This window comes from Cynocephalus volans, chromosome 10, assembly GCF_027409185.1.
Source record: "Cynocephalus volans isolate mCynVol1 chromosome 10, mCynVol1.pri, whole genome shotgun sequence".
NCBI lineage: Eukaryota > Metazoa > Chordata > Mammalia > Dermoptera > Cynocephalidae > Cynocephalus > Cynocephalus volans.
The window spans coordinates 23,396,484-23,420,232 of record NC_084469.1 but is presented as its reverse complement, the minus strand read 5'-3'; the positions used below and the strand labels follow the sequence as shown (position 1 = coordinate 23,420,232).

Genomic DNA, 23,749 nt, shown 5'->3' with positions numbered 1-23,749 from the left:
GAATCAGACACGCATCTAAATGCACATGACACATATGCCAAGACACATACGGACAAAGGTGCCACATACTAACACACACACACATGCTGATACAGACGTGCTCTGCAACATCACATCTTTAGAAAACCCTTCCTTAACAGCTGCAGCTACACACTCTCGCCACCTACACACACTGCCTCCATTCCTCCCCTCCCTTTGACTCTTCAGTCCACCAGCCTTCACTTATGTCCTATTACACCACTGAAATGGCTTCTCAAAGGTCCCTAGCACCTTACATAGTCACTTTCTTGTGCCTCTATATGGACAACTTACTCAGCTTCTCAGCATTGCTCAGCCTAGTCTCCCACTCTCTTCTTGAATCATTCTCCTCTCTGGATTCATGATACCACCTTTAAAATTCTCCTCTTGCTTCACTGGCTGTTCCTTCTTGGTGACCTTTGGTAGGGTCTCCTCCCCTGCTTGACCTCTAAAAGTTGTAGTTCTTCCTGGTCCTGTTCTCTTTACTCTCTAACACCCTTGAAATCATCTCACCCTGTATTAAATAAGACTAATATATTAAGCCTCCCAAATGTATTACTCCAGCCCAGACCCAGAGGTGAGCCTCTCAGCTCCTGATTCACACACTTAACAGCCTGATAATGACTCTTAGATGTCTCATAGCTACCTCAGACTTATGTCCTGTCAGGAGGTGATCTTCCCACCTCCCAAAACTGATCCTACCCTACTTCTAGCCATGAATACATAGTACCAGACACTTAGAAATAAATTCATTCATTCATTAAACAAATATTTGCTTAGTACTTACTACGTATGATTTGTTGGAGGTACAATACTAAGCAAACATAAATGTGGCCTCAGTGTCTTAAGAGTTTAGTGGGTAGGGGAAAGGAAAAAGCGCACACACACACACACTCTCTCTCTCTCTCTCTTTCAGGTGCATGGGATCTAAGGGGAACTTAACCTTAGTGTTCAGGGAGGCCAGAGAAGGCTGAGCTGAGAAAGTGATGCTTGAGCTGAGATCAGGATGAGTAAGAGGTAACTGGGCAGGAGGGGAGAGAAAAGCAATCCAGGCAGGGGAAACAGCATGTGCAGAGCCCCTGTGGCTGCAAGGAGAAAGGCATAAAGATAACTTATGAGGCCTGAAGGACTAATGTGCTGGAATGAAGAAAGGAGGCTAGAAAATGGTGTGAAACAAGGTGGGAGAGGTAGGGTAGAGCCAGACCAGGTTAAGGTATTATCCTTGATTTCCTCATTCCCCACACAACAGGTCCCATGGATTTTATTTTGCCAACACAGTCCGTCTCCAATCACCCTTGTCTCCCCATTCCTACTGCTACCTTCCTGGTCTGAGCTGCCACCATCTGTCTCCTGGATTAATAAAATATTCCTTTAGTCGGTCTCTTTGCTTCTACTCTTGCTCTACTCTCCACAAGATTCTCCATACTAAGGCTGGAGTGATCATTTTAAAAATTCAACCTTGATGTCATTGCCTCTTCTTAAAGTCCTCCAACCATTCTCTATGGCACTAAGCATAAATTAAAACCCTCCCAAGACTAAAAACTAAGCCTGAGACATACAAAAGTAAAAAATGGACTAGACAGCGATCTAACCAACCAGCCAAAAAGAAAAAAAAAAGTTAGACTTGGGAAAATACAACACTTGCCACACAGATACCAAAGTGTTAAAGTTAATGACATACAAAGAGCTCTTAGAAACTGACAATAAAAAGATAATAGCTCCAAAGAAAAATGTACAAAGGATATACCCAGCAATTTTCAGAACAGATTTAAATACTTAACAAATACATGAAAAGATTCTCAAATACACTAGTAACGAAAATCAAAATAACAATGAGATATTACTGTCCGGCCATAAAATCAGTAAATTTAAAGTTTAAAATCAGTATACCCTTTGAGCTGGCAAGCTCACTCCTGGGAATCCTTCCAACTGAAATAAAAGCACTGGCATGTAAAAATAGATTTATAAGGATTTGGAGCATTGTTTGTAGTGGTAAAAAAAAGAAAGTGATGGACTCAGGAGGATGGTTAAATAAGTTGTGGTACCATCACTGCAAACTAGTACACAGACCTAGAGGACAGTGTGCTAAGTGAAATACACCATGCATAGAAAGAAAAATACTGCACAGTCTTATGTATACATGGGATCTAAAAAAGTTAAACTTGTAACCCCAGAGGCTGAGGGTGGGAGAGTGGTGGAGAGATGTTGGTCAAAGGGTACAAACTTTCAGTAAGACAGGAGGAATAAGTTCTGGTGCTCTACTGCACGGCTTGGTGACTACAGTGAATAATAACATAGTATATATTTCTAAATTGCTAAAAGAGTGAATTTTAAATGTTCTCATCACAAAGATATGATAAGCATGTGAGGTGACAGATATGTTCATTAGCATGATTCGATTATTCCACAACATATACACGTGGAATGTATACATGGAAACATCACACTGTAACCCATAAATATATGCAATTGTTACTTGATTAAAAATCAATAAAACTTAGAAAAGAATGGATCAGAGCTCAGTCAGTTGACTTGAAGGGGACTCCCACGGAGCATTATTGAGTGGAAAAGCAAATACGGGCCATGAAGGTGGCCAGGCAGGCAAAGGGCCCTGGAGAGCCAGCCTTGTTAGCTCCATGGTCAGCTTGCTTCTGCTTTTCTCACAGTCAGGGGATTTTATTCAGACTGTGATGGCCAAAAAGTATCATCATGGTCTCTAAAAGCTTTAACCTACTTTTAAGGAACATCTGAATATGTTCTCACAGAATTTCACTCAAACTGCAACTGACATCAGCACTAGGTTGACAAAAAGGAAGTGAAAACCCCACCTTGGCAAAGGCGTCTCTGCCGTAGCTGGCTTCTTGCTCTGTGTGCTGCTTGTCGATGATGTCACGGCCTGTGGCCACAGTCCGGTAAAGAAGGGCTTTCTCGACCATGTCTGCCTTGGTAGAGAGCAGTTCTGCTATGATAGATACAACCTTGCCATTCTCAATAAGAGGTGTGTCACCATCTACTACAAATTTTAAATTTCCCTAAATCAAAAGTGAAAAAACAAGATGCACCATTTCCAATGGGATTCTGAAACATTATGTCAGGAACATATTTGTCAATTTAAAATGTAATTCAAAAAATAAAAAATAATTTAAAAAAATGTAACTCAAGTGACCTTGTTTGTACCTATTTTCCTAAATACATTACACATCTCAACACATAAAAACCTAGTATTTTATTTATTTTTTTCCTCTTCTCTAGACACTCATCTAGCTTTTCACTTTCAGTCTATGTTTTTGATAAGTAGAAGTTTAAAAAAAAAAAATAAGTAGAAGTTTTCCATTTTTATGTAATCAAATCTATGGATTTTTGCCCTAGGATTTCTTTCCTTGGTGTTATACTTAGACCATTCCTACTCCAAAAGTTTTATGAGTATTTGATGTTTTCTTCTAATACTTTTATAGGTGTTTTTTCTTTACATTTAAACTTTTAATTCACACAGAAATTATTCTGGTATGTGACATAAAGTCAGGATCTAACTTTATTTTTTCAGATGGTTAGTTAGTTGCTCCGATATCATTTATAGAATAGTCTATGTTTTTCTCCCAATTTGAAATGTCACCCTTTTTATATATTACATTTCCTCAAGTGCTTGAGTCTATTTATATTTTACTCATTCCATAAGCAGTAAATACTTGTTAACTAGCTACCAAGTGTCCAGCACATCAACTAATCTGTTGATTAATCTGTTGATCTGGTACTGAATTTGTGTAACAAGTTTTAAACTAATGTAGCTTTTACTATAATTTTAAATTTGATGCAATTAATCATGTCTTCTCTCCGCCCTTCCCTTTTTTCTGCTACTCTTCTGGAATACATTTTATTTGATCTTCTTACAGGTTTATTATTTCAGGTATATTCTAGAATCATTAGGTCATGCTAAAAACAAAATTTCTGCTTGGATTCTGAGAGTGACTATTGCACTGTGTTTATAAACTAATTCAAAGAGATGAGACAATTTATAATATTAAAGTCTTCCTAGTCAGGAACATTTATTTATTGTTTATATTGCTATGTAATATTTTTTACATAGATCCTGTGCATTTCTGATTCAGAGTTAAATCTTCTTACATTAAAGAGAAAGGTAATTTGTATTCCAGAGTTTGAACCACATTATCACTCATACATTGTAAGGTTATGTGTTCGTTATATGTTAAACATCTCTAATTACAGAAATGGTAATGAGAAAAATGCAACATGTGGTGCTTCACTTTTAAGCTTGGTGTGGTAAAGTGGAAAACAACTGGACCGTAAGTCTGCCTTGATCTATAGTGCTGGCTCTGTGGTGGGCTGGCTGTACCTTTCAGGAAGTCATGACCCCCTTGGGGCTCATTCTCTAATCTGTAAAATGAGACAATGAAAAACCCAGCTCTAATAATCTATGTATGACTCTATGTCTCAAATGCCATCAAAATTTATACCATCAGTAGTCATATCATTGCTGGATTATTTTATCCTTGAAATCAACTACTTCAAAGAGACATTACCAGTAAGGCAATTAACTAAAACCACAGTCTCAAAATGTACAGTGGCTTGGAAAATCCTTCATAATATAAAATGATGGAGAGAACCACAGACACAGTAATTTCTTTGAAAGGTACGTGAAATTATCTCTAAATAAATTAATTTTTAAATCTACAGGGAAAAAACAAAATCTTTTAGAAGAGCATCCTGCCTGCATAGGAAGACAATACATTCCAAGAGGTGTCCTTACTCACCAAGTGGAGAATAGCAGCCAAAATTTTATACACGGTTTGAATCTCCTCAGGTTTGAAGCCAATTACTTTCATGGCATCTGCTACTACTTTGAATTCTGCAGCATCATTGATAGAAGACTAGGAATGAAAACGGAAAATCTAAGTCACAGACATTTCATATGAGCACTAAAATATAACAATCATGAAACTGAATTCAAGTTTAGCCAAGGTCTCGATGCCTTTGTCGTAAATCACTTGAGGGGATGATGAGTATCCAGAGAAAATAAAAATGATTTCAGGGGTGGAAACATCATTCAGCACAGACAAAGCCCAATTGTGCATGAAAGCCATCATCCTAAATAAGCACCAGGCACTTTTCTGGAACCTTCTGCAAGGGAGCAAGTCCTGAGTTGACTCAGAGAAACCGATTGCTGCTCCATGATCAGTGGAGGCAACGGCATGGGGTGTGAGATGACAAATGGAAATACTGAATGTGGGAGTCTCCAAAACACATACTTGGCTATTGTCCTTCATGGCTCTTTGTTTTATAATTGGTCTTGTGCGGGCTGGCAATGCCACTCCCACTCTTGTATAATCAGGCTTTTTATTTCCTTTAGGTGAGGAAAAGCAGGCCTTCAAAAGCAAAGCAGCCAGCCTCAGCCATTCAGCAGGCTACTCAATAGTCCGGAATTATAACTTCACTTTTTCGCTCATTCGAAAAACATTTGTTAAGTCAGATCTTCTAACTGACACAGGGGAGTTCAAAGATGAATCACCTGCCCTTAAGGAGCTGTGGCCATCAGGTTGGAAATACAGGTACGTAAACAGAAATTCACAAAAAAGCCATGGCGACTGCTTATATTAGAAGTTTCCCCAAAGCAGTAGCTACGGAGAGTCTGACTAACCCTCTCCTCAGTGAGTTTCTCGTCTTGTGTGGACACAGAGACCTGGCCTGATGGTCACCCTTTGAGGAAGGGCACAGGAAAGGGGCCTCTTCGCCTTTCTGATGAGTACAGGTCCCTCTAATGTCCAGGTGATAGCCAGGCAAGCTCTTCCATCTACCAGTTTTTTTTACTTTGGCAAGATAACCTTATTGAATGTCAACTTCCTTATAGATAAAATGGGCATAATCACACATTTCTCACAGAGATGTGAGAATGGAATGAGAATTTACATAAAGCACCTCTCTAGGTCCTAGCACATAAAAAAGCATTTGACAAGTATTAGGTATTACTGTTATTATAAATTGCAACCATGTTGAAATTGCAAAGAAACTGGACAAAAAGATCTAAATGTTCTGTGGGGAATTGTGGCTGCTTGCCTCACAGTCATTCCTCACCCCACTCCTTTCTTGCTCACAGAAGCCTGGTCCATTTACTCCTCTCCAAAAGCACCGTGTCCTTCAGGACTTGCTTCTGTCTAGCCTCGAAAGGTAAACCTTCATTGGTTTAAAGTAATCGTGGTGATCTTATTCCCCTTACCAAGTGATTGGTTAGCTACAGGCATGTGATTACATTCTGATCAGTAAGATCTGAAGGAAAGTGCTCATGGAGAATGGGTAAGCGGAGGGTTCTGTGGAGGTTTCCTTAGCTCATAAAGGGACAGGAGCCAGGAACATTTCTTTTGCCTGTGACTCCTGGAACTGCTGATGCCATCTTGGGACCACAAGGAAAACCAGCCTAAGAGGACAAACCAGTCCACTGAGTATGATCTGTAAGTTAAAAAAACAAACAAGAAACACCTGGGTGCCTAACATTGTTAAGGCAATGAAATAAACTCTGGAACTGGCTCATCTCAGGATTTCTTGTTCCTTCAGATAATTAAGTTCCTTATTGCTTTTGGAGACTTTTACTTGGGTTTCCTACAGGCAACCCAAAATATCTTAATCATGCATAATTCCTACATTTTAGGACTGGTTAAGATACATACAGTGTAATACTTCATAGTTATTAAAATTATATTAATTTATATTTGTTTGCATGAGAAGGTAATTATTATATTGTGATACAATAAAAGGTTTATTTAATCAGGATTTAATATATGATTCCATTTATAAAGATACACACAAACCATTATCAATAATTATCTCTGGCAAGATTTAGGATATTTTTGTTTCCTTTTGGTTCATCTTTATTTTAGGTTTTGACTATGAACATGTGTTACTTCTCTGTTTCTGTTAGACAGGAAGAAAAAGGGTGTGTAGGAATGGAAAACTTTGAATAAAAAGGGAAGCTGAACTAAATTTAACTTAGAAAAAAGGCTAAATGTTAATTTAATACTTGCTTTCTGTGAGGACTCTATATGGCCTGGCCAAACGTAATTTGGTAAATAAGACAATTTGACTGAACAATTTGTCCCAGTCACTGGCTTACTAAGTGTTGATTTTACAGTCCTTTATATATCTTTAAGTACCTCTGGCCAATACTCAGAAAGCTGGATTGCCGACCTCTATTGTTTTGTTTGCTTTTGATTAATTTTCAGCCAAACATTCCTGCTCTCGGTGTAACCTAAAGGTCAATTAATGGAAATTAATTACAAAAACCTAAATATCATTTGTATCTGTGCACAGCAATAAAAATACAGCTAAACCAGTACTGAAGGCATAAATTAGCTTAGTAAATAATAAAAAATTTTTAAAAAGAAATAGCTCCTACATCTTAGGTCCTTTTCTTTTATAGTTTCTTTTATTTTTTCCCCCAACTACAAAAGCAATGCATTGTTTATTATAGAAAAATTAAAAAATATGGACAAGCAGAACACAAATATCCATAATCTCACCCATCCAGAACCAACTATTAAAACTGTGATCTATATCCCTTCATATCTTATTCTATGCACTTTTATACCTTCCCTCCTACAAAATAGGATAATAATGTAATTATTGTTTTATATACCATCAACAAACTACTATATTATTAGGATTAGTTGTAAAATGACTAGCAGAAAATTAATTGGAAATAAAAGAGCAAAACTGTGCCTGCATCCATGTGCACAAGTTCTTGCAAGCAAGGGAAAGGAAACAATGAAAAAATTTTGAAAGCCGAATAGAAATGTCCCAAGGGTCACAAAACTACTTCTAGAATAAATAAAAATCAATATTTGAAAAAACAGTGAATGGAGAATCAAAGTGCTTTTTAATTTTTTTTTTTTTTTGGCTTACTAACTTGCCTCTGGACAAATCACATGTAATGTTCTTAGAGGTGGACTTCCTAGTCCTATTAATTTTTTATAGTGTCAAAATAAAAGGAATAGGAATACGATTAAAAATTAAAAGGACTGGCCGGTTAGCTCACTTGGGAGAGTGTGGTGTTGATAACACCAAGGTCAAGGGTTTGGATCCCAATCCTGGCCAGCTGCCAAAAAGAAAAAAAAAAAAAAAGAACTTGGAACACAGAAACTTTCCTGTCAGATAGTGATAAAATACAGTAATGGGTTATTAAGCAAAGTAGTTGATTCAATAATGCATTGAATCTCTGTCCCTGAGAATTTAAAATATAGAACAGAATAGAAGACATTAACTTGTCTAACAGCAGCAGGCTCAACCAGATGATTACCTAATGTCCCTTCTAAATCTTTGATTGTCTGATTCTATACCTGAGCAATCTCAAAGGGGATATTCTCACCTTTAATTGAGCTCCCACATGGATATAGTTGTAGGATGAAAGGGATGTCTGGAGATGTAGAGAACGTAGTAACTGCTCTGAACCTCCTTGGAGTAGCTGGAAAATATTTAATTAGAAATAAATAGGCAAAATATATACTAAACCAAATATTCTAACTTAGTGATATTCTAGCTTTTATTCATTTTCTGAGTTTAATTCGTTTAGGTCTTCCTGTGTCTAGCTTTGATTAAGGTTTTTTTTTTCCCTTGAAGGTAAATGGCTCCACTGTCATCACTTATGAGGAATGTTACGCAGTCATGAAGAAAACTACTTAAAAAGTCTCAGCTCCTTCACATAACTGTTATAAAAAGTTCTTGCTTTGAATATGGTCATTAATAAAACAGGATCCTATGCTCTGTGGTGGTCACTTGTTTAGCAGCCTCATTATAGACAGGATGTAGTTGTGTTTCTGAATGTAGAAAAAAGCAACACTGCCACAGAGATAAGAGGCATCAGCAGAGAGTCATACACTGAATCATGCTGGAAACAAACAGCTTTTCCTCATCAATCTGTATCCCTCAGCAAAGGAGATAACCACTGGATAACCATGACTTGTACAGTTGGATAAAGACAAATTTTAATCCTTTCATCCAAGTGGGAAAAATACTGAGAAAAACTATGGGTTCTTGAAATAAACAGAATTCTTTCATATTTGGTAGAAAAACAGCTTATTCAAAACACGGCAAATTGTTAAAAACACAAATGCAATATTGGTATCTCTTTTATATAGAGCATGACTCTGGAAGACATTACGTTTAAGTTCTCTATATTAAACACTATGCTTTGGTTTACTTAAAAGGTATAATTATCAGATTTTTAAAATCGATTTTTTAACCAAATATACCAGAACTTGTATATGCAAATGAGCAGTGTCTATTAAGAGTCACCTAGAAGAAATTGAACTCAACTGAATTGTCACTGTTCAGTCACCTTCAGAGACAGTTTATACATGGAAATCAATTTTATTAATTTATAGTTTTACTTCTAAAAATCCAAAACAATATTGCTTAATTATCATCCACCTTATTTATTAGCCTTGGTTTATATTACGTGGGGTTTAAAAATTATAATAATGTATAAAACTTGTTCTCTGAGTATAAAGACTTGCCAACAGGAAGCTATTTAAAAGATTTTGTTTTAGACTCTAAAAGCACTCCCAAAAGAGGTATTCAACTTTTTTTCTAAGCTTTGATGGGATAAAAAAGACACTTTTCCTTTGAATTTAGAAATCCTGGTTATTTTTAAAAAGTAATCATATTGCTTTATAGTCTTCATGAGCAAAATAAACTAAATTTGTATTCCCAGCTCTGGAACTCCCAAATATCAGAAAACAGCTTCAATTCAAAATAAAACAAAATTAACATATTTAGGATGTACCATTTCAAAAGCTTTCATGGTAATCTACGTTAAATAATTGAACTGTTATCTACGTTGCAAGAAAATGTAGGTGATGCTCAACCAAGGCAGTCATCTGGTTGGCTAAATACCTGCTAGCTCTTTGTATCAGTCGTGCTTGTCAAATCTCTTAGGAAGCATGTGGGGTAGGGTATATGCATGTGTGCACACCTGTATAACGTGTGTGAGGCCAATGGAGGTAACAGAGGAATAGGACAGGGGAGAGCTCAATATAAAAACATTGATTTTCTGCACTACTAAGCAAATAATCAGTTGTTTGTATAACAGGAGATTACTAACCTGATAGAAAGAATGAAAGCTTCTCTCTCCTGGCTGTTGCACGATCACTCGAGACTGAAAAAAACCACATTAAAATGATTAATCTTAAAATGTGCCCCTAAAATAAAATGGGAGCCACTTTCTTAGGGAATCTTGTATCTACAGTGCCTTTAAATGTACTAAAGACTCTGTGAACAGTATTAATCTAAGACTAGATTTTCTCTATGGGGTTTCCTATGCAATTTTTTGACAATTCTTTTCATTGCTTAAAATAGAGGTCACTAAAGTTTCTGAAGGATAAATCTATTTTGATTTTTTTTTTTTTAACCTGGAGCCTAAAGACGGAATTAAAGGAAGGGAGGGTTAGGGATTGGAAGCGGGAAGAATGGGAAAGAATATTCTTAACATTCCCTTCCCCAGGGTCTGCTGGCATTTTACAGAGCAATGCGTTATGGCCTGTAATAAAATCAGTTCTACAAGATCAGTCCATAGGGACCCCTACCTTTTAGATGGACCCCAAAAGACTGCTGCTGTTAGGACAGGTCTCAAAATGTGTGTTCATTCAAAGGGATCCCTTTGATTGAATATGTATATAAAGTGAATCCATGAAACATTTTGGGAAAAAGACTGAAAATACCTAGCATTTCCTGTCTTTTTTCAACTGACTCTGATAAAACACTTATTTCCTTAACAGTCTGACTTCAATGAAACAAACAACGATAAAGATTATACTGCACTATTCTACCATAAAGGATGCTATGGCATAAATGGAATGGGAAACCCTTAACTGAGAAACCATATCAGCTTAGATCTGAGTACCACTCAAGGTGGAGACTTGACTTTATTAACACAAGCTTAACTGTGAAAATCAGATGAATGCATTTTATGTGCTCTCTTGCAGTCAGGTTCAGCAATAATCAAGATTAGTCAGGACGCAACCTCTCTGGCAGTCCCAAGAGGAATATTTTAATTGGAATCTTCTAGAAATTGGGCCTAACATTCACATAGGCAGATAAAAACATATTCTAAGTTTTCACTGACCAAATACAGTATGCTTTATAATTAGGATGTAAGATAACAAAACACAATATGTTACTATAAAGCAGTGAACAAATAGAAACTAGAAGAAAATGAGATTTCAAATTAATTAAAATTAAAGTGTATGGAAGATGGTGATGTATAAAAAGACTAGAACTAGTTAGTCTTAGGTTGGTTTTTGGTTAAATCTTACTTTGAAGTTGGGGTGCGCACACACACACACACACAGAGCAAATCTGTATCTACAAGGACCATAATTTTTTCCAACTTGATATTATAAGTGCTAATAAGAGAACACACAAAAAAGAATACCTTATCATAGAAAGCTAATTGAGGAGGGAGAATAGGATTAAAAGCTACTTTGAAGCAATAAAAAAAAATTCTATACATATAATCAAGTACTTTTAAAAACATTCAGCACTTACAAACATTACCCTCAGAAATAAAGTACATTTTACCTTCTCCAGTAAGTAGTTATTGATATGTCCACCAATAGGATCCCCCTTGAAATCAAAGTTGATATCCATGTATTTTCCAAACCTGCTTGAGTTGTCATTACGGTTGGTTTTAGCATTTCCAAAAGCTTCCAAAACACAGTTGGACTTAAGCAACATATTCTTCACTCTTTAATACAAATAAAAGTAAATTATTATAAAAAGTTTTAGAGACTAGGACTTTTAAAAAACTAGACTTTGCTAAAACACATGCAAATATTTATACAAAGATGCTGACTGTAGCACTGTTTGCAATATCAAAAAAAAAAAAAAAAATACAAACAACTTAAATGCCCACAAATAGGGATAGATAAAAATAAATTTTTGTGGCCCATTATAATGAAATACTATACAAGTACTAAAATGAATGAGGTTTTGTACTTCCATATGTACTGACATGAAACAATGTCTAAAATATATTAGAGAATGTGAAATCAAGTTGCAAAATAATAAATATTGCACAATCCCTGTGTGTGTGTGTGTGTGTGTGTGTGTGTGTGTGTGTACACATGTAAGCGTACACACACATACACATGTGTTAGTAAATGCTTAAAAGTCTGGAAGAAATGGCATAACTCATTATGGCTATCTAGGCAGGAGGCTGATGGTGTGTGCAAGGTGGGATTTCAGGGAACATTTACTTTCAACTTAATTCTGTGATTTTTGGGTTTTCTTTTAAATTAACATGTTTTGTTTACACAAAGAAAAATTTTAAAACAATATGTTCTGAAAAGAAAAAGAAAGAATCTGTGATACGGAAAATGATACAATTTTTAAAAGCACAGTTGTCCTGTAGTATTCACAGAGGATTGGTTCCAGGAGCTTCTGCCCCGCCTCCCCCAGGATACCCAAATCCACAGACGCTCAAGTCTCTGATATGAAACAGTGTATTTGCATATAACCTACATGCATCCTCCCACATACTTTAAATCATCTCTAGATTACATATAACATCTAATACATGTAAAAGCTATGTAAATAGTTGTTATACTGTGCTGTTTTTTATTTGTATTATTATTGTTGTACTATTATTTTTTATTTTTTTCAAATATTTTTGATCCGCAGTTGGTTGAATGCGTGGATACAGGACGCATGGATCCTGAGGGCTGACTACACTTGCTTACGAAGTCTAGAAAAGTGAAATTTTATTGCACTTAGTTATACACTGTAAATTTGGTCTTTATTAGTTTAGAAATTGCTCATTATTTTGTTTGAAGTTGTATGGAATCTCTTCTTTGTACCAATTATTTAATGCATTTTTTATTCAATGAATGCTAACTTTCTATAGAGCAGTTCCTCCCAATAGATACATTTTAACTTCATGCTAGGCCATATGTCCTTGTTTTCATTTCTCTGACAAAATTCCTCTTACAAAGCATACTTTTAAAAGTGTGTGTGTGCACTTGTGTGTTGGGATGGTGGTGGGGGAGAGGAACTGCTTGCTTATAAAGAAAACTGTAAAACTTTGATAAAATATGCTTGAGAGAGACTAGTAAATTTATAAATGCCTTATGCTACTATGCTCAATTAGAAATAAAATTAATTTGGTTTTCAGCTAGTTACTCTCTTGAGCTCCTAAGGAAATTAGAAAAACTTACTCATAACTTTGTCCTTGTCAAGTTAGATTGCAAAGTCAGAATCAGAAGTGGGGATATGTCACAATGAAGAAAAATGCCTCTTTTGACCTAGCAATCCAGCCCAAGTGTGATGAAAAGAAGAAAGCCCACATAGGGCGTTGAGTCTAAATTCTCTTTTTTCATATCAATTCACTATCCTTCTTTCCTATTCATAAAACTGAAGATTGCGATACTTCCTTCCTATTCATAAATCGAAGAGGTATGACTCTTCAGTAAATTAATATTGAGCTTCAAAGTAGCCAATTAAGAAAACACTTTTTTTTCCTCTTCAAAAAGGCTGCACCAGATAAGAAAGTCACATCTTTACAGCTATGTTTTTTTTGTTTTTTTAAAACCCATCCACTTATTCCTTACATATTTATTAAGCAAATACTATGTGTCTGACACTGTTCTAAATGCTGGGCCCCTGACCGTACAGACCAGCTTTATTACTCATCCTACTGTGAGCAGCAGCATGGTATGGCATGAAACCCTTTTAGAAAATGAATGTTATTTAGAACTTCCAATATCAGTAGGTTCTGGTTGTTACCATGATTGGAAGGCATGGATCTGTCTTCCAGAGCCCCGTTTCACTCAGAATGGTTTTAAAAAACCTTTAGAAAGAGCAAGGAATCTATGAGAGCTTGAACAGTAAAATCTACAAGTGTAAATTACAACAGCTCTGCTGACCACCTGTAAGGCAGAAGTTATAAACTAGAATGGGGACACTTTCAACAGTTTCGGAGTAATTGTTTTTGTATTATAATTAGGTAAAGCTTACCATACCAGTATTTTTCTATTAAAAAATCTAAAAATAGATATAGTGATATAGATAGAAGTACAGAGACAATAAGAGAATCAAAGCAGTTTAATCAGCAAAAAATGCTCGACACATATCAGTTTAGGCCTAGCTAAGTCTATAAAGAAAATGAAGCTCCAATCCGAACTTCTCCCCATTGTTAGATCATCCTTACCTTTCAACCTCTGCTCTCTGACTGGGGTTGGTGATTGCTGCAATGTACTGCATGATGTATTTACTGGCTTCCGTTTTACCAGCTCCACTTTCCCCTAGGGGGAAAAATTGTGCAGGGCTTAACATTATAATTTAAACCAAGAGTAAATTCATTTTTCAGGAATAAGATTTTTTTTTTTTTTTTTTTTAAATTTTATTTTGTCGATATACATTGTAGCTGATTAATGCTCCCCATCACCAAAACCTCCCTCCCTTCTCCCTCCCCCCCCTCCCCCCAACAATGTCCTTTCTGTTTGTTTGTTGTATCAACTTCAAATAATTGTGGTTGTTATATCTTCTTCCTCCCCGCCCCCCGGTTTGTGTGTGTATGTGTGTATGTGTGTGTGTGAATTTATATATTAATTTTTAGCTCCCTCCAATAAGTGAGAACATGTGGTATTTCTCTTTCTGTGCCTGACTTGTTTCACTTAATATAATTCTCTCAAGGTCCATCCATGTTGTTGCAAATGGCAGTATTTCATTCGTTTTTATAGCTGAGTAGTATTCCATTGTGTAGATGTACCACATTTTCCGTATCCACTCATCTGATGATGGGCATTTGGGCTGGTTCCAACTCTTGGCTATTGTAAAGAGTGCTGCGATGAACATTGGGGAACAGGTATACCTTCGACTTGATGATTTCCATTCCTCTGGGTATATTCCCAACAGTGGGATGGCTGGGTCGTATGGTAGATCTATTTGCAATTGTTTAAGGAACCTCCATACCATTTTCCATAGAGGCTGCACCATTTTGCAGTCCCACCAACAATGTATGAGAGTTCCTTTTTCTCCGCAGCCTCGCCAGCATTTATCGTTCATAGTCTTTTGGATTTTAGCCATCCTAACTGGGGTTAGATGGTATCTCAATGTGGTTTTGATTTGCATTTCCCGGATGCTGAGTGATGTTGAGCATTTTTTCATATGTCTGTTGGCCATTTGGATATCTTCCTTAGAGAAATGCCTACTTAGCTCTTTTGCCCATTTTTTAATTGGGTTGCTTGTTTTCTTCTTGTAAAGTTGTTTGAGTTCCTTATATATTCTGGATATTAATCCTTTGTCAGATGTATATTTTGCAAATATTTTCTCCCACTCTGTTTGTTGTCTTTTAACTCTTTTAATTGTTTCTTTTGCTGTGCAGAAGCTTTTTAGTTTGATATAATCCCATTTGTTTATTTTTCCTTTGGTTGCCCGTGCTTTTGGGGTCGTATTCATGAAGTCTGTGCCCAGTCCTATTTCCTGAAGTGTTTCCCCTATGTTTTCTTTAAGAAGTTTTATTGTTTCAGGGTGTATATTTAAATCCTTAATCCATTTTGAGTTGATTTTAGTATACGGTGAGAGGTATGGATCTAGTTTCATTCTCCTGCATATCGATATCCAGTTATCCCAGCACCACTTGCTGAAGAGGCAGTCCCTTCCCCAGTGAATAGGTTTGGTGCCTTTGTCAAAGATCAGATGGCAGTAAGTGTGTGGGTTGATTTCTGGATTCTCTATTCTATTCCATTGGTCAGTGTGTCTGTTTTTATGCCAGTACCATACTGTTTTGGTTATTATAGCTTTGTAGTATAGCTTAAAGTCAGGTAGTGTTATGCCTCCAGCTTTATTTTTTTTGCTGAGCATTGCTTTGGCTATTCGTGGTCTTTTATTGTTCCATATAAATGTCTGAATAGTTTTTTCCATTTCTGAGAAAAATGTCTTTGGAATTTTGATGGGGATTGCATTGAATTTGTATATCACTTTGGGTAGTATGGACATTTTCACTATGTTGATTCTTCCAATCCAAGAGCATGGAATATCTTTCCATCTTCTTGTATCCTCTCTAATTTCTCTCAGCAGTGGTTTGTAGTTCTCATTATAGAGATTTTTCACCTCCTTGGTTAACTCAATTCCTAAGTATTTTATTTTTTTGGTGGCTATTGTAAATGGGCAGGCTTTCTTGATTTCTCCTTCTGCATGTTCACTATTGGAGAAAAGAAATGCTACTGATTTTTGTGTGTTGATTTTGTATCCTGCTACTGTGCTGAAATCATTTATCAATTCCAACAGTTTTTTTGTAGAGGTTTTAGGCTGTTCGATATATAGGATCATGTCATCTGCAAACAGGGACAGTTTGACTTCATCTTTTCCAATCTGGATGCCCTTTATTTCCTTCTCTTCTCTGATTGCTCTGGCTAGTACTTCCAACACTATGTTGAATAGGAGTGGTGAGAGTGGGCATCCTTGTCTAGTGCCTGTTCTTAAAGGAAAAGCTTTCAGCTTTTCCCCATTCAGGATGATATTGGCAGTGGGTTTGGCATATATGGCTTTAATTATGTTGAGATACTTTCCCTCTATACCTAACTTATAGAGGGTCTTTGTCATGAATGAGTGCTGAACTTTATCAAATGCTTTTTCAGCATCTATAGAGATGATCATATGGTCCTTGTGTTTGAGTTTATTAATATGGTGTATCACATTTATTGATTTGCCTATGTTGAACCAACCTTGCATCCCTGGGATGAATCCCACTTGATCGTGATGAATGATTTTTCGTATGTGTTGCTGTATTCTGTTTGCTAGTATTTTAGTGAGGATTTTTGCATCTATATTCATCAAGGATATCGGCCTGTAGTTTTCTTTTTTGGTTATATCTTTACCTGGTTTTGGTATCAGGATGATGTTTGCTTCATAGAATGAGTTTGGGAGATTTGCGTCCGTTTCAATCTTTTGGAATAGTTTGTAAAGAATCGGTGTCAATTCCTCTTTGAATGTTTGGTAAAATTCTGCTGTGAATCCATCTGGTCCTGGGCTTTTCTTTGTTGGGAGCCTTCTGATAACAGCTTCAATCTCCTTTATTGTTATTGGTCTGTTCAGATTTTCTACGTCTTCACGGTTCAGTTTTGGGAGCTTGTGTGTGTCCAGAAATTTATCCATTTCCTCCAGATTTTCAAATTTGTTGGCGTACAGTTGTTTATAGTAGTCTCGAATGATTCCTTGTATTTCAGATGAATCAGTTGTAATATCGCCTTTTTCATTTCTAATTTTTGTTATTTGAGTCTTCTCTCTTCTTTTTTTTGTTAGCCATGCTAATGGTTTGTCAATTTTATTTATCTTTTCAAAAAACCAACTTTTTGATTCGTTGATCTTTTGAATTGTTTTTTGGTTTTCAATTTCATTCAGTTCTGCTCTGATCTTAATGATTTCTTTCCGTCTGCTAACTTTAGGATTGGATTGTTCTTGTTTTTCTAGTTCTTTAAGGTGAAGTGTTAGGCTGTTCACTTGCCATCTTTCCATTCTTCTGAAGTGAGCATTTAATGCAATAAATTTTCCCCTCAATACTGCTTTTGCAGTATCCCACAGGTTTTGGTATGATGTATCATTGTTTTCATTAGTTTCAATAAACTTTTTGATTTCCTGCTTGATTTCTTCTTGGACCCATATGTCATTAAGTAGAATGCTGTTTAATTTCCATGTGTTTGTATAGTTTCCAGAGTTTTGTTTGTTATTAATTTCTAGTTTTAATCCATTGTGGTCTGAGAAGATACATGGGATAATTCCAATTTTTTTGAATTTACTGAGACTTGATTTGTGACCTAATATGTGATCTATCCTGGAGAATGATCCATGTGCTGATGAGAAGAATGAATATTCTGAGGTTGTTGGGTGGAATGTTCTGTAGATATCTGCCAATTCCAATTGGTCTAGAGTCTTGTTTAGATCTTGTGTTTCTCTACTGATTCTTTGCCTAGATGATCTGTCTAATATTGACAGTGGAGTGTTCAGGTCCCCTGCTATTATGGTATTAGTGTCTATTTCCTTCTTTAGGTCTAATAGAGTTTGTTTTATAAATCTGGCTGCTCCAACATTGGGTGCGTACATATTTATGATTGTTATGTCTTCTTGATGGATCAGTCCTTTTATCATTAAGTAGTGTCCCTCATTGTCTCTTTTTATGGTTTTTAGTTTAAAGTCTATTTTGTCAGATACAAGAATAGCCACTCCAGCTCGTTTTTCTTTTCTGTTTGCATGGTAAATCTTTTTCCATCCTTTCACTCTTAGTCTGTGTGAATCTTTATGGGTGAGGTGGGTCTCTTGTAGGCAGCATATAGTTGGGTCCTGTTTTTTGATCCAGTCAGCCATTCTGTGTCTTTTAATTGGGGAATTTAAGCCTTTAACATTAAGAGTTGTTATTGAAAGGTGTTGATTTATTCCTAGCATTTTATTGGTTGTTTGGTTGTCTTAGGTGTCTTTTGTTCCTTGCTTTCTGATTTACTGTTTGGTTTCTTTGTTTGTTGGTTCCTTACGTTGTAGATAGTGTTTTTGTTAGCTTGTTTTCTCTTCATGAATGCCATTTTTATTGTACTAGCGGGTTTAGATTTTTCTTAGGTTTTTATGGCAGTGGTAGTTATTTTTCAGGAACCAAACCCAGTACTCCCTTGAGGATTTCTTGTAAGGGTGGTCTTGTGGTAGTGAACTCCCGCAGTTTTTGTTTGTCTGAGAAATATACTATTTGCCCCTCATTTCGGAAGGATAGCCTTGCAGGGTAGAGTATTCTTGGCTGGCAATCTTTGTCTTTTAGTATTTTGAAAATATCATCCCATTCCTTTCTAGCTTTTAGGGTTTGTGATGAAAAGTCTGATGTTAACCTGATTGGGGCTCCCTTATAGGTGATTTGACGCTTCTCTCTTGCAGCTTTTAAGATTCTCTCTTTGTCTCTGAGTTTTGCCAATTTGACTATAACATGTCTTGGAGAAGGCCTTTTTGGGTTGAATACGTTTGGAGATCGTTGAGCTTCCTGGATCTGAAGATCTGTGATTTTTCCTATACCTGGGAAGTTTTCTGCCACTATTTTGTTGAATATGTTTTCAATGGAATCTCCATTTTCCTCCCCTTCTGGAATACCCATGACTCGGATATTTGAGCGCTTGAGGTTGTCTGATATCTCTCTCAGATTTTCTTCCATGTCCTTGATTCTTTTTTCTTTCTTTTTGTCTGCTTGTGTTATTTCAAACAGCCCATCTTCAAGTTCAGAGGTTCTCTCTTCAACTTCGACAAGCCTGCTGGTTAAACTCTCCGTTGTGTTTTTTATTTCGCTGAATAACTTCTTCAGTTCAGCAAGTTCTGCTACATTTTTTTTCAGGACATTGATTTCCTTGTATATTTCCTCTTTCAGATCCTGTATACTTTTCCTCATTTCATCATGATGTCTAGCTGAGTTTTCTTGTATCTCATTCAGTTTCCTTAGAATTATCACTCGAAATTCCTTGTCAGTTATTTCAAGGGCTTCTTGTTCTATAGGATCTAGAGTATGAGATTTATTAACTTTTGGTGGTGTACTTTCTTGATTTTTTGTATTTCTGGTGTCTTTTTTTTGGTGTTTATTCATTGTTGCAGGGGGTTTCACAGTCCACCGGTTTAAGACTAATGACTAACTAGGATGTTGCTGTGGTTGCCAATTTGGTATGGCTCCCGCCGTGACTGCTCAGTTGGCCTCTAGTGTCTTGTGTGTGTGGTTGCCTCGGGTCTTGGGCTTCTCCGGGGATCCACCTTTCTGGTCAGCCTGTACTCTGCTGGGCTGGTGGATCACGTACCACAGGGTGTGTGATCTCTGTTGAGCTTTCACTTTCTGTACAGGACTTCTCCCCGTTCCGTGTGCTCTGGCCCAGGCTGTTAGATCGTGCAGTGGCGACCCCACCGGGTGTGTGGTTTCTGTCGAGACTCCGCCTCCCTGGCCGCACGTCTCCCCCCTCTGTGCACACTGTGCTGGGCTGGGGCGTGTCTTCTGCACCCCTCGCCTATCAGCTGGGCCTTCAAGACCCTGCTCAGCACCGCCTCGCCCAGGAAGTCTACCAGGTTTCTGCTAGGCACAGACGACCGGTCTCTCTGGGTGCCTTTGTAGCACTGTGTAGATCTTTCTCGGGTCTTGTTCACCTTTGTATCCCCCCGGTATAAACCGAGTCTAGTGCCCGCCTGCAGCCTGCTCTCCGGCAGGTTCAAGCGGACCTGGGAACTCTCCTACTGCACTATTCCCAACCAGAAATTCGTTAGGCTTTTTTCCAAACTGGTGGTCGCAGAGATGGTATCTGCCTCCCAGTAACAGGAAGTTTACCGGGGCCGGAGTCCAGGGTGTGGTGGAGTGACAGTCGGCCCGCCCGTACTTCCTAGCCCTCCCAAAACTGGTCGGGACGCCCCACACCCCCAGTCCTGCCAGAGAACCGCGGAGGGAGTGGGAGAGGAGGTCGGCCCGCAGGGTCCGGAAAGCCCCGCACCAGGCCAAGCAAATGGGCTCAGTGATGGCCGAGCAGGGCGGAGCTGCCCGCACCTGGGAAAATGGAGGCAGCACCGGGGCAGTGAGTGGCCTGGTGGTGCAGGCGGAAGCCGCGTGGGCATTCACCCCCCGAACAGAGCTGTGCCAGGGATCACTCACAGTGCTGTGCCAGGTCGGGCGCTCGCTCTGTCTCTGGTTTGTTGCCTTCCGTGTTCTCGGCGCTGCCGCCTCGGGCTGTTCAGTCGCGCTCCCAGGAATCTTCTTTAATGCCGGCCTGAAACCTCGAATCCTGAGTAGGGCAGCTGGCCGCCTTCAGCGCGGCCCTGGCCTCCGGGATCCTGGCTGCATCCACAGCAGCCCTGGAGCCGTGTTCCCTGTTTCAAGACTCACTTTTGCAGCTAAGAATCAGTTCTTTTCCTGCTCCACACTTCAAAGCTGTTGCCTGTAAATGAGGCAGCCTCTCCTGCCGGGGGCAAAGTGGCGTTGAGCCCCCACGACCGGCCAGCAGCAGCAGTCCTCCCTTAAGAGATGGCCAGAGGAAGGACCACAAGTTTTCCGGCTGCCTGAGGCCCAGTGGCCACCTTTTCCACCTCAGCTACTCCGCGCCAGCCGCCGCAGCCGCCGCCATCTTGAAACTCCTCACGAATAAGATTTTGATGTTATTCATTTAAAATCCCTGGTGTTGCATTGTTTCTTTTTTTTTCTTTTTTTTTTTTTTTTGCTTTTTGAGTTATTTTGTCCTGTCTTGATATGGCTGGCATTGTTCTAACAGACCTGAACATGTTGAAAAAATAAAGCTACTACAGAAGTAATAGACTAAAAATAAAGATTTACTATGGAAAAAAATATCAAGGGATAAAATGCAGTAAGCTAATTCCTTAGACAAAAGTCTTAGTACTTGGCAGTGACTCCTAAGTCTAGCAAAAAAGATATAAAAGTATTGATTCAAACAGTGGCTGAGGCTATATCCATACAACCTTATCTTCTATAGCAGAATTTTTTTTCATTTTAAAGGGGATAAAGTAGTTCTTTTAAAAAATTAAAGTTAGAGTAATTTTCATGAAAAAAACAAAACAGCAAGCTCCAGATACAAGCTATCATAGAAAAAGCATGACAATTGGTGTAATTGTGAAGGGAGGGAGGGTAGGGATTAATTTAGATGTATCTATCAAAATTTTTAAATGTTTATGCTTTCTGACCCAAAAACTTCACTTGTAGAAATTTCTCTGAAGGAAATACTAAAAAATACTAACATAACTAAATAATAATATTAAAAATAATCTTCAAAAGTTTAAAAACTACTTCTGCAGACTATACTATATGTCATAACTAAAATCTGGAAATTATATACCCATCAGTAGGGAATTGGGGAAATAAATAATGATTAAATTATTCAATGGAATACTATACAATTGTTAAAGAGAATGCTCTAGTTCTGTACAGACTCTAACGAAAAATTGTCCACTATATACTGTTAAATGGAAAAACAAGTTATGTAACAGCAGGTTTAATATACTTCTATAATATAATTATACATTTAAAATATAATTACATATGCATGTATGACTACATGTATTTGCACATGAAGAGAACATGTATATAAGGATAAACTCTAAACTGTTAACAATTGTTACTGCTGAAATTTGGTGGGGGAGTGAGGTATTCTAGGGGAAGGGACTTTTGCTTTTACTTATATGATTGCTTCCCCACCCCTCCCTCTATAATCAGGCAATATTATTTTTGTAATTTGTTTTAATAAAATGTAGTCCTAGGATATAATTCTCTAACTCCAACACTAAGTTACTTAACTCCTCTGACCCTTTTTCTTTAAAGTAGAACTGTTCTACTCAGAGAGTTGTTTTGATAACCAAAATACAATAATAATCATAAAAGCATTTTTAAAAGCATACAATCTCTAATTCAAATGTGAGGGATTATTAGCACCAAAAGAAATTCCCACAGTTTGGGAGAAGCCATCCCGGGTCAGTGGGCAGATATTTTTCTTGTTCCCACTTCACGACACAAGATTCCTTGAAGAGCTCAAGTTGATGTAGATAGTTCAGCTCCAGTTCTCAGGCACACAGGGTCTGTGGCCCATCTTCCTTCTTGTTGGACCTTAAAGCTCAGGCCCCAGCTCTGAAAGCCTATTGCTGGCCCCCATGCCTCTGTTATGTCCTTTGACACTAGCTCCCATGCACCAATCTGATTTTGACTTCATTCTTCATTTTTGCCACCTTGATATTTTGTTTACTTGGTTTCATTCTGTTATTATTTAAAATAACTTTTGTTATATTTTATTCAATATTTTTATGTATTTGAGGTAGGAGGAAGTATTTTCCATGGTAGCTCAGTCTACCCATTGGCCAGAAGTCATACAAGTGTAATATGTATTTGTAAATGAACCAAGACTAGAGGATGATCAGAAACGATACAATTAATTTGGTACTTAATGTTCATTACTTTTTTTTCTCCTATAAAATTGCTTAGGCTTCTAACCTCAAGAAAAGTTTTAAATCAATTATTTGGATTCTTGAGTACCAAATAAATTAAATATATTTTGACCTTGGAAATACAGGGGACCCCTTCCAAATACCTGATATCACAATACAAGTGTCTTTTGATCGCCTCTTCATAGCCTTGTAAGCAGCATCAGCAATAGCAAAAAGATGAGGCGGTCTCTCATACAGTTCCCGTCCTTTATACTGTTCAATTGTGTCTCTCCCATAGATGTTCAATGACTTGTAAGGGTTCACAGAGACGACGACTTCTCCAATGAAGGTGTAAATGCGTCCTTTTTCAAATCTGTACAGAAGCAAAAGAAAAGCAGAAGTAGCTTTAATATAGAAATGCCATTTCTTTCCTATGAGTCTGTTATTTCCAAGAAGTCCAAATATCCCAGGGACAATTTTTGAACTGATGTTTCATTGGTTCCATGTTTACTTTTAGAGACAATGTTTGAAACTGTGCCTTTTCAGATGCTCAGATGGGTTAAAAGCCAGGCAAGAAGGAAGAATTAAACTTGTTGGTGGCTGGGGATGTCCTGTTTCCAATATACAAAAGGGTAAAAAGAGGAAAAAACCCAAAATAGTTGAAGACAACCTCAGAGCTCTAGGCGGAAAAGAAACAGAAGTTAAAGCAGGTCTTAAAATCCACTTAGCCAGATTTTCAATCATAAAAAAAGGCTGTACACATACATTTATTTCTTCTCCTTCTCGAAACGTCACTAAAATGTCAGTAAAGGAA

At 37.5% G+C, this 23,749-nt stretch overlaps 1 protein-coding gene across 2 annotated transcripts in view; it reads right to left on the bottom strand.

Annotated features, from left to right (window-relative positions):
- The window catches only part of MYO1D (myosin ID), a 348,112-nt gene that overhangs the window by 222,346 nt on the left and 102,017 nt on the right, over positions 1 to 23,749 (bottom strand). For both annotated transcript variants that reach the window (XM_063110087.1, XM_063110088.1), the window contains exons 2-8: positions 23,100 to 23,308; positions 14,225 to 14,318; positions 11,599 to 11,764; positions 10,124 to 10,177; positions 8,390 to 8,485; positions 4,788 to 4,904; positions 2,847 to 3,050 (exon numbers count right to left, since the gene is read on the bottom strand). In XM_063110087.1, coding sequence (XP_062966157.1) covers positions 2,847 to 3,050; positions 4,788 to 4,904; positions 8,390 to 8,485; positions 10,124 to 10,177; positions 11,599 to 11,764; positions 14,225 to 14,318; positions 23,100 to 23,308 — 940 coding nt within the window. The remainder of the gene's footprint in view (positions 1 to 2,846; positions 3,051 to 4,787; positions 4,905 to 8,389; positions 8,486 to 10,123; positions 10,178 to 11,598; positions 11,765 to 14,224; positions 14,319 to 23,099; positions 23,309 to 23,749) is intronic.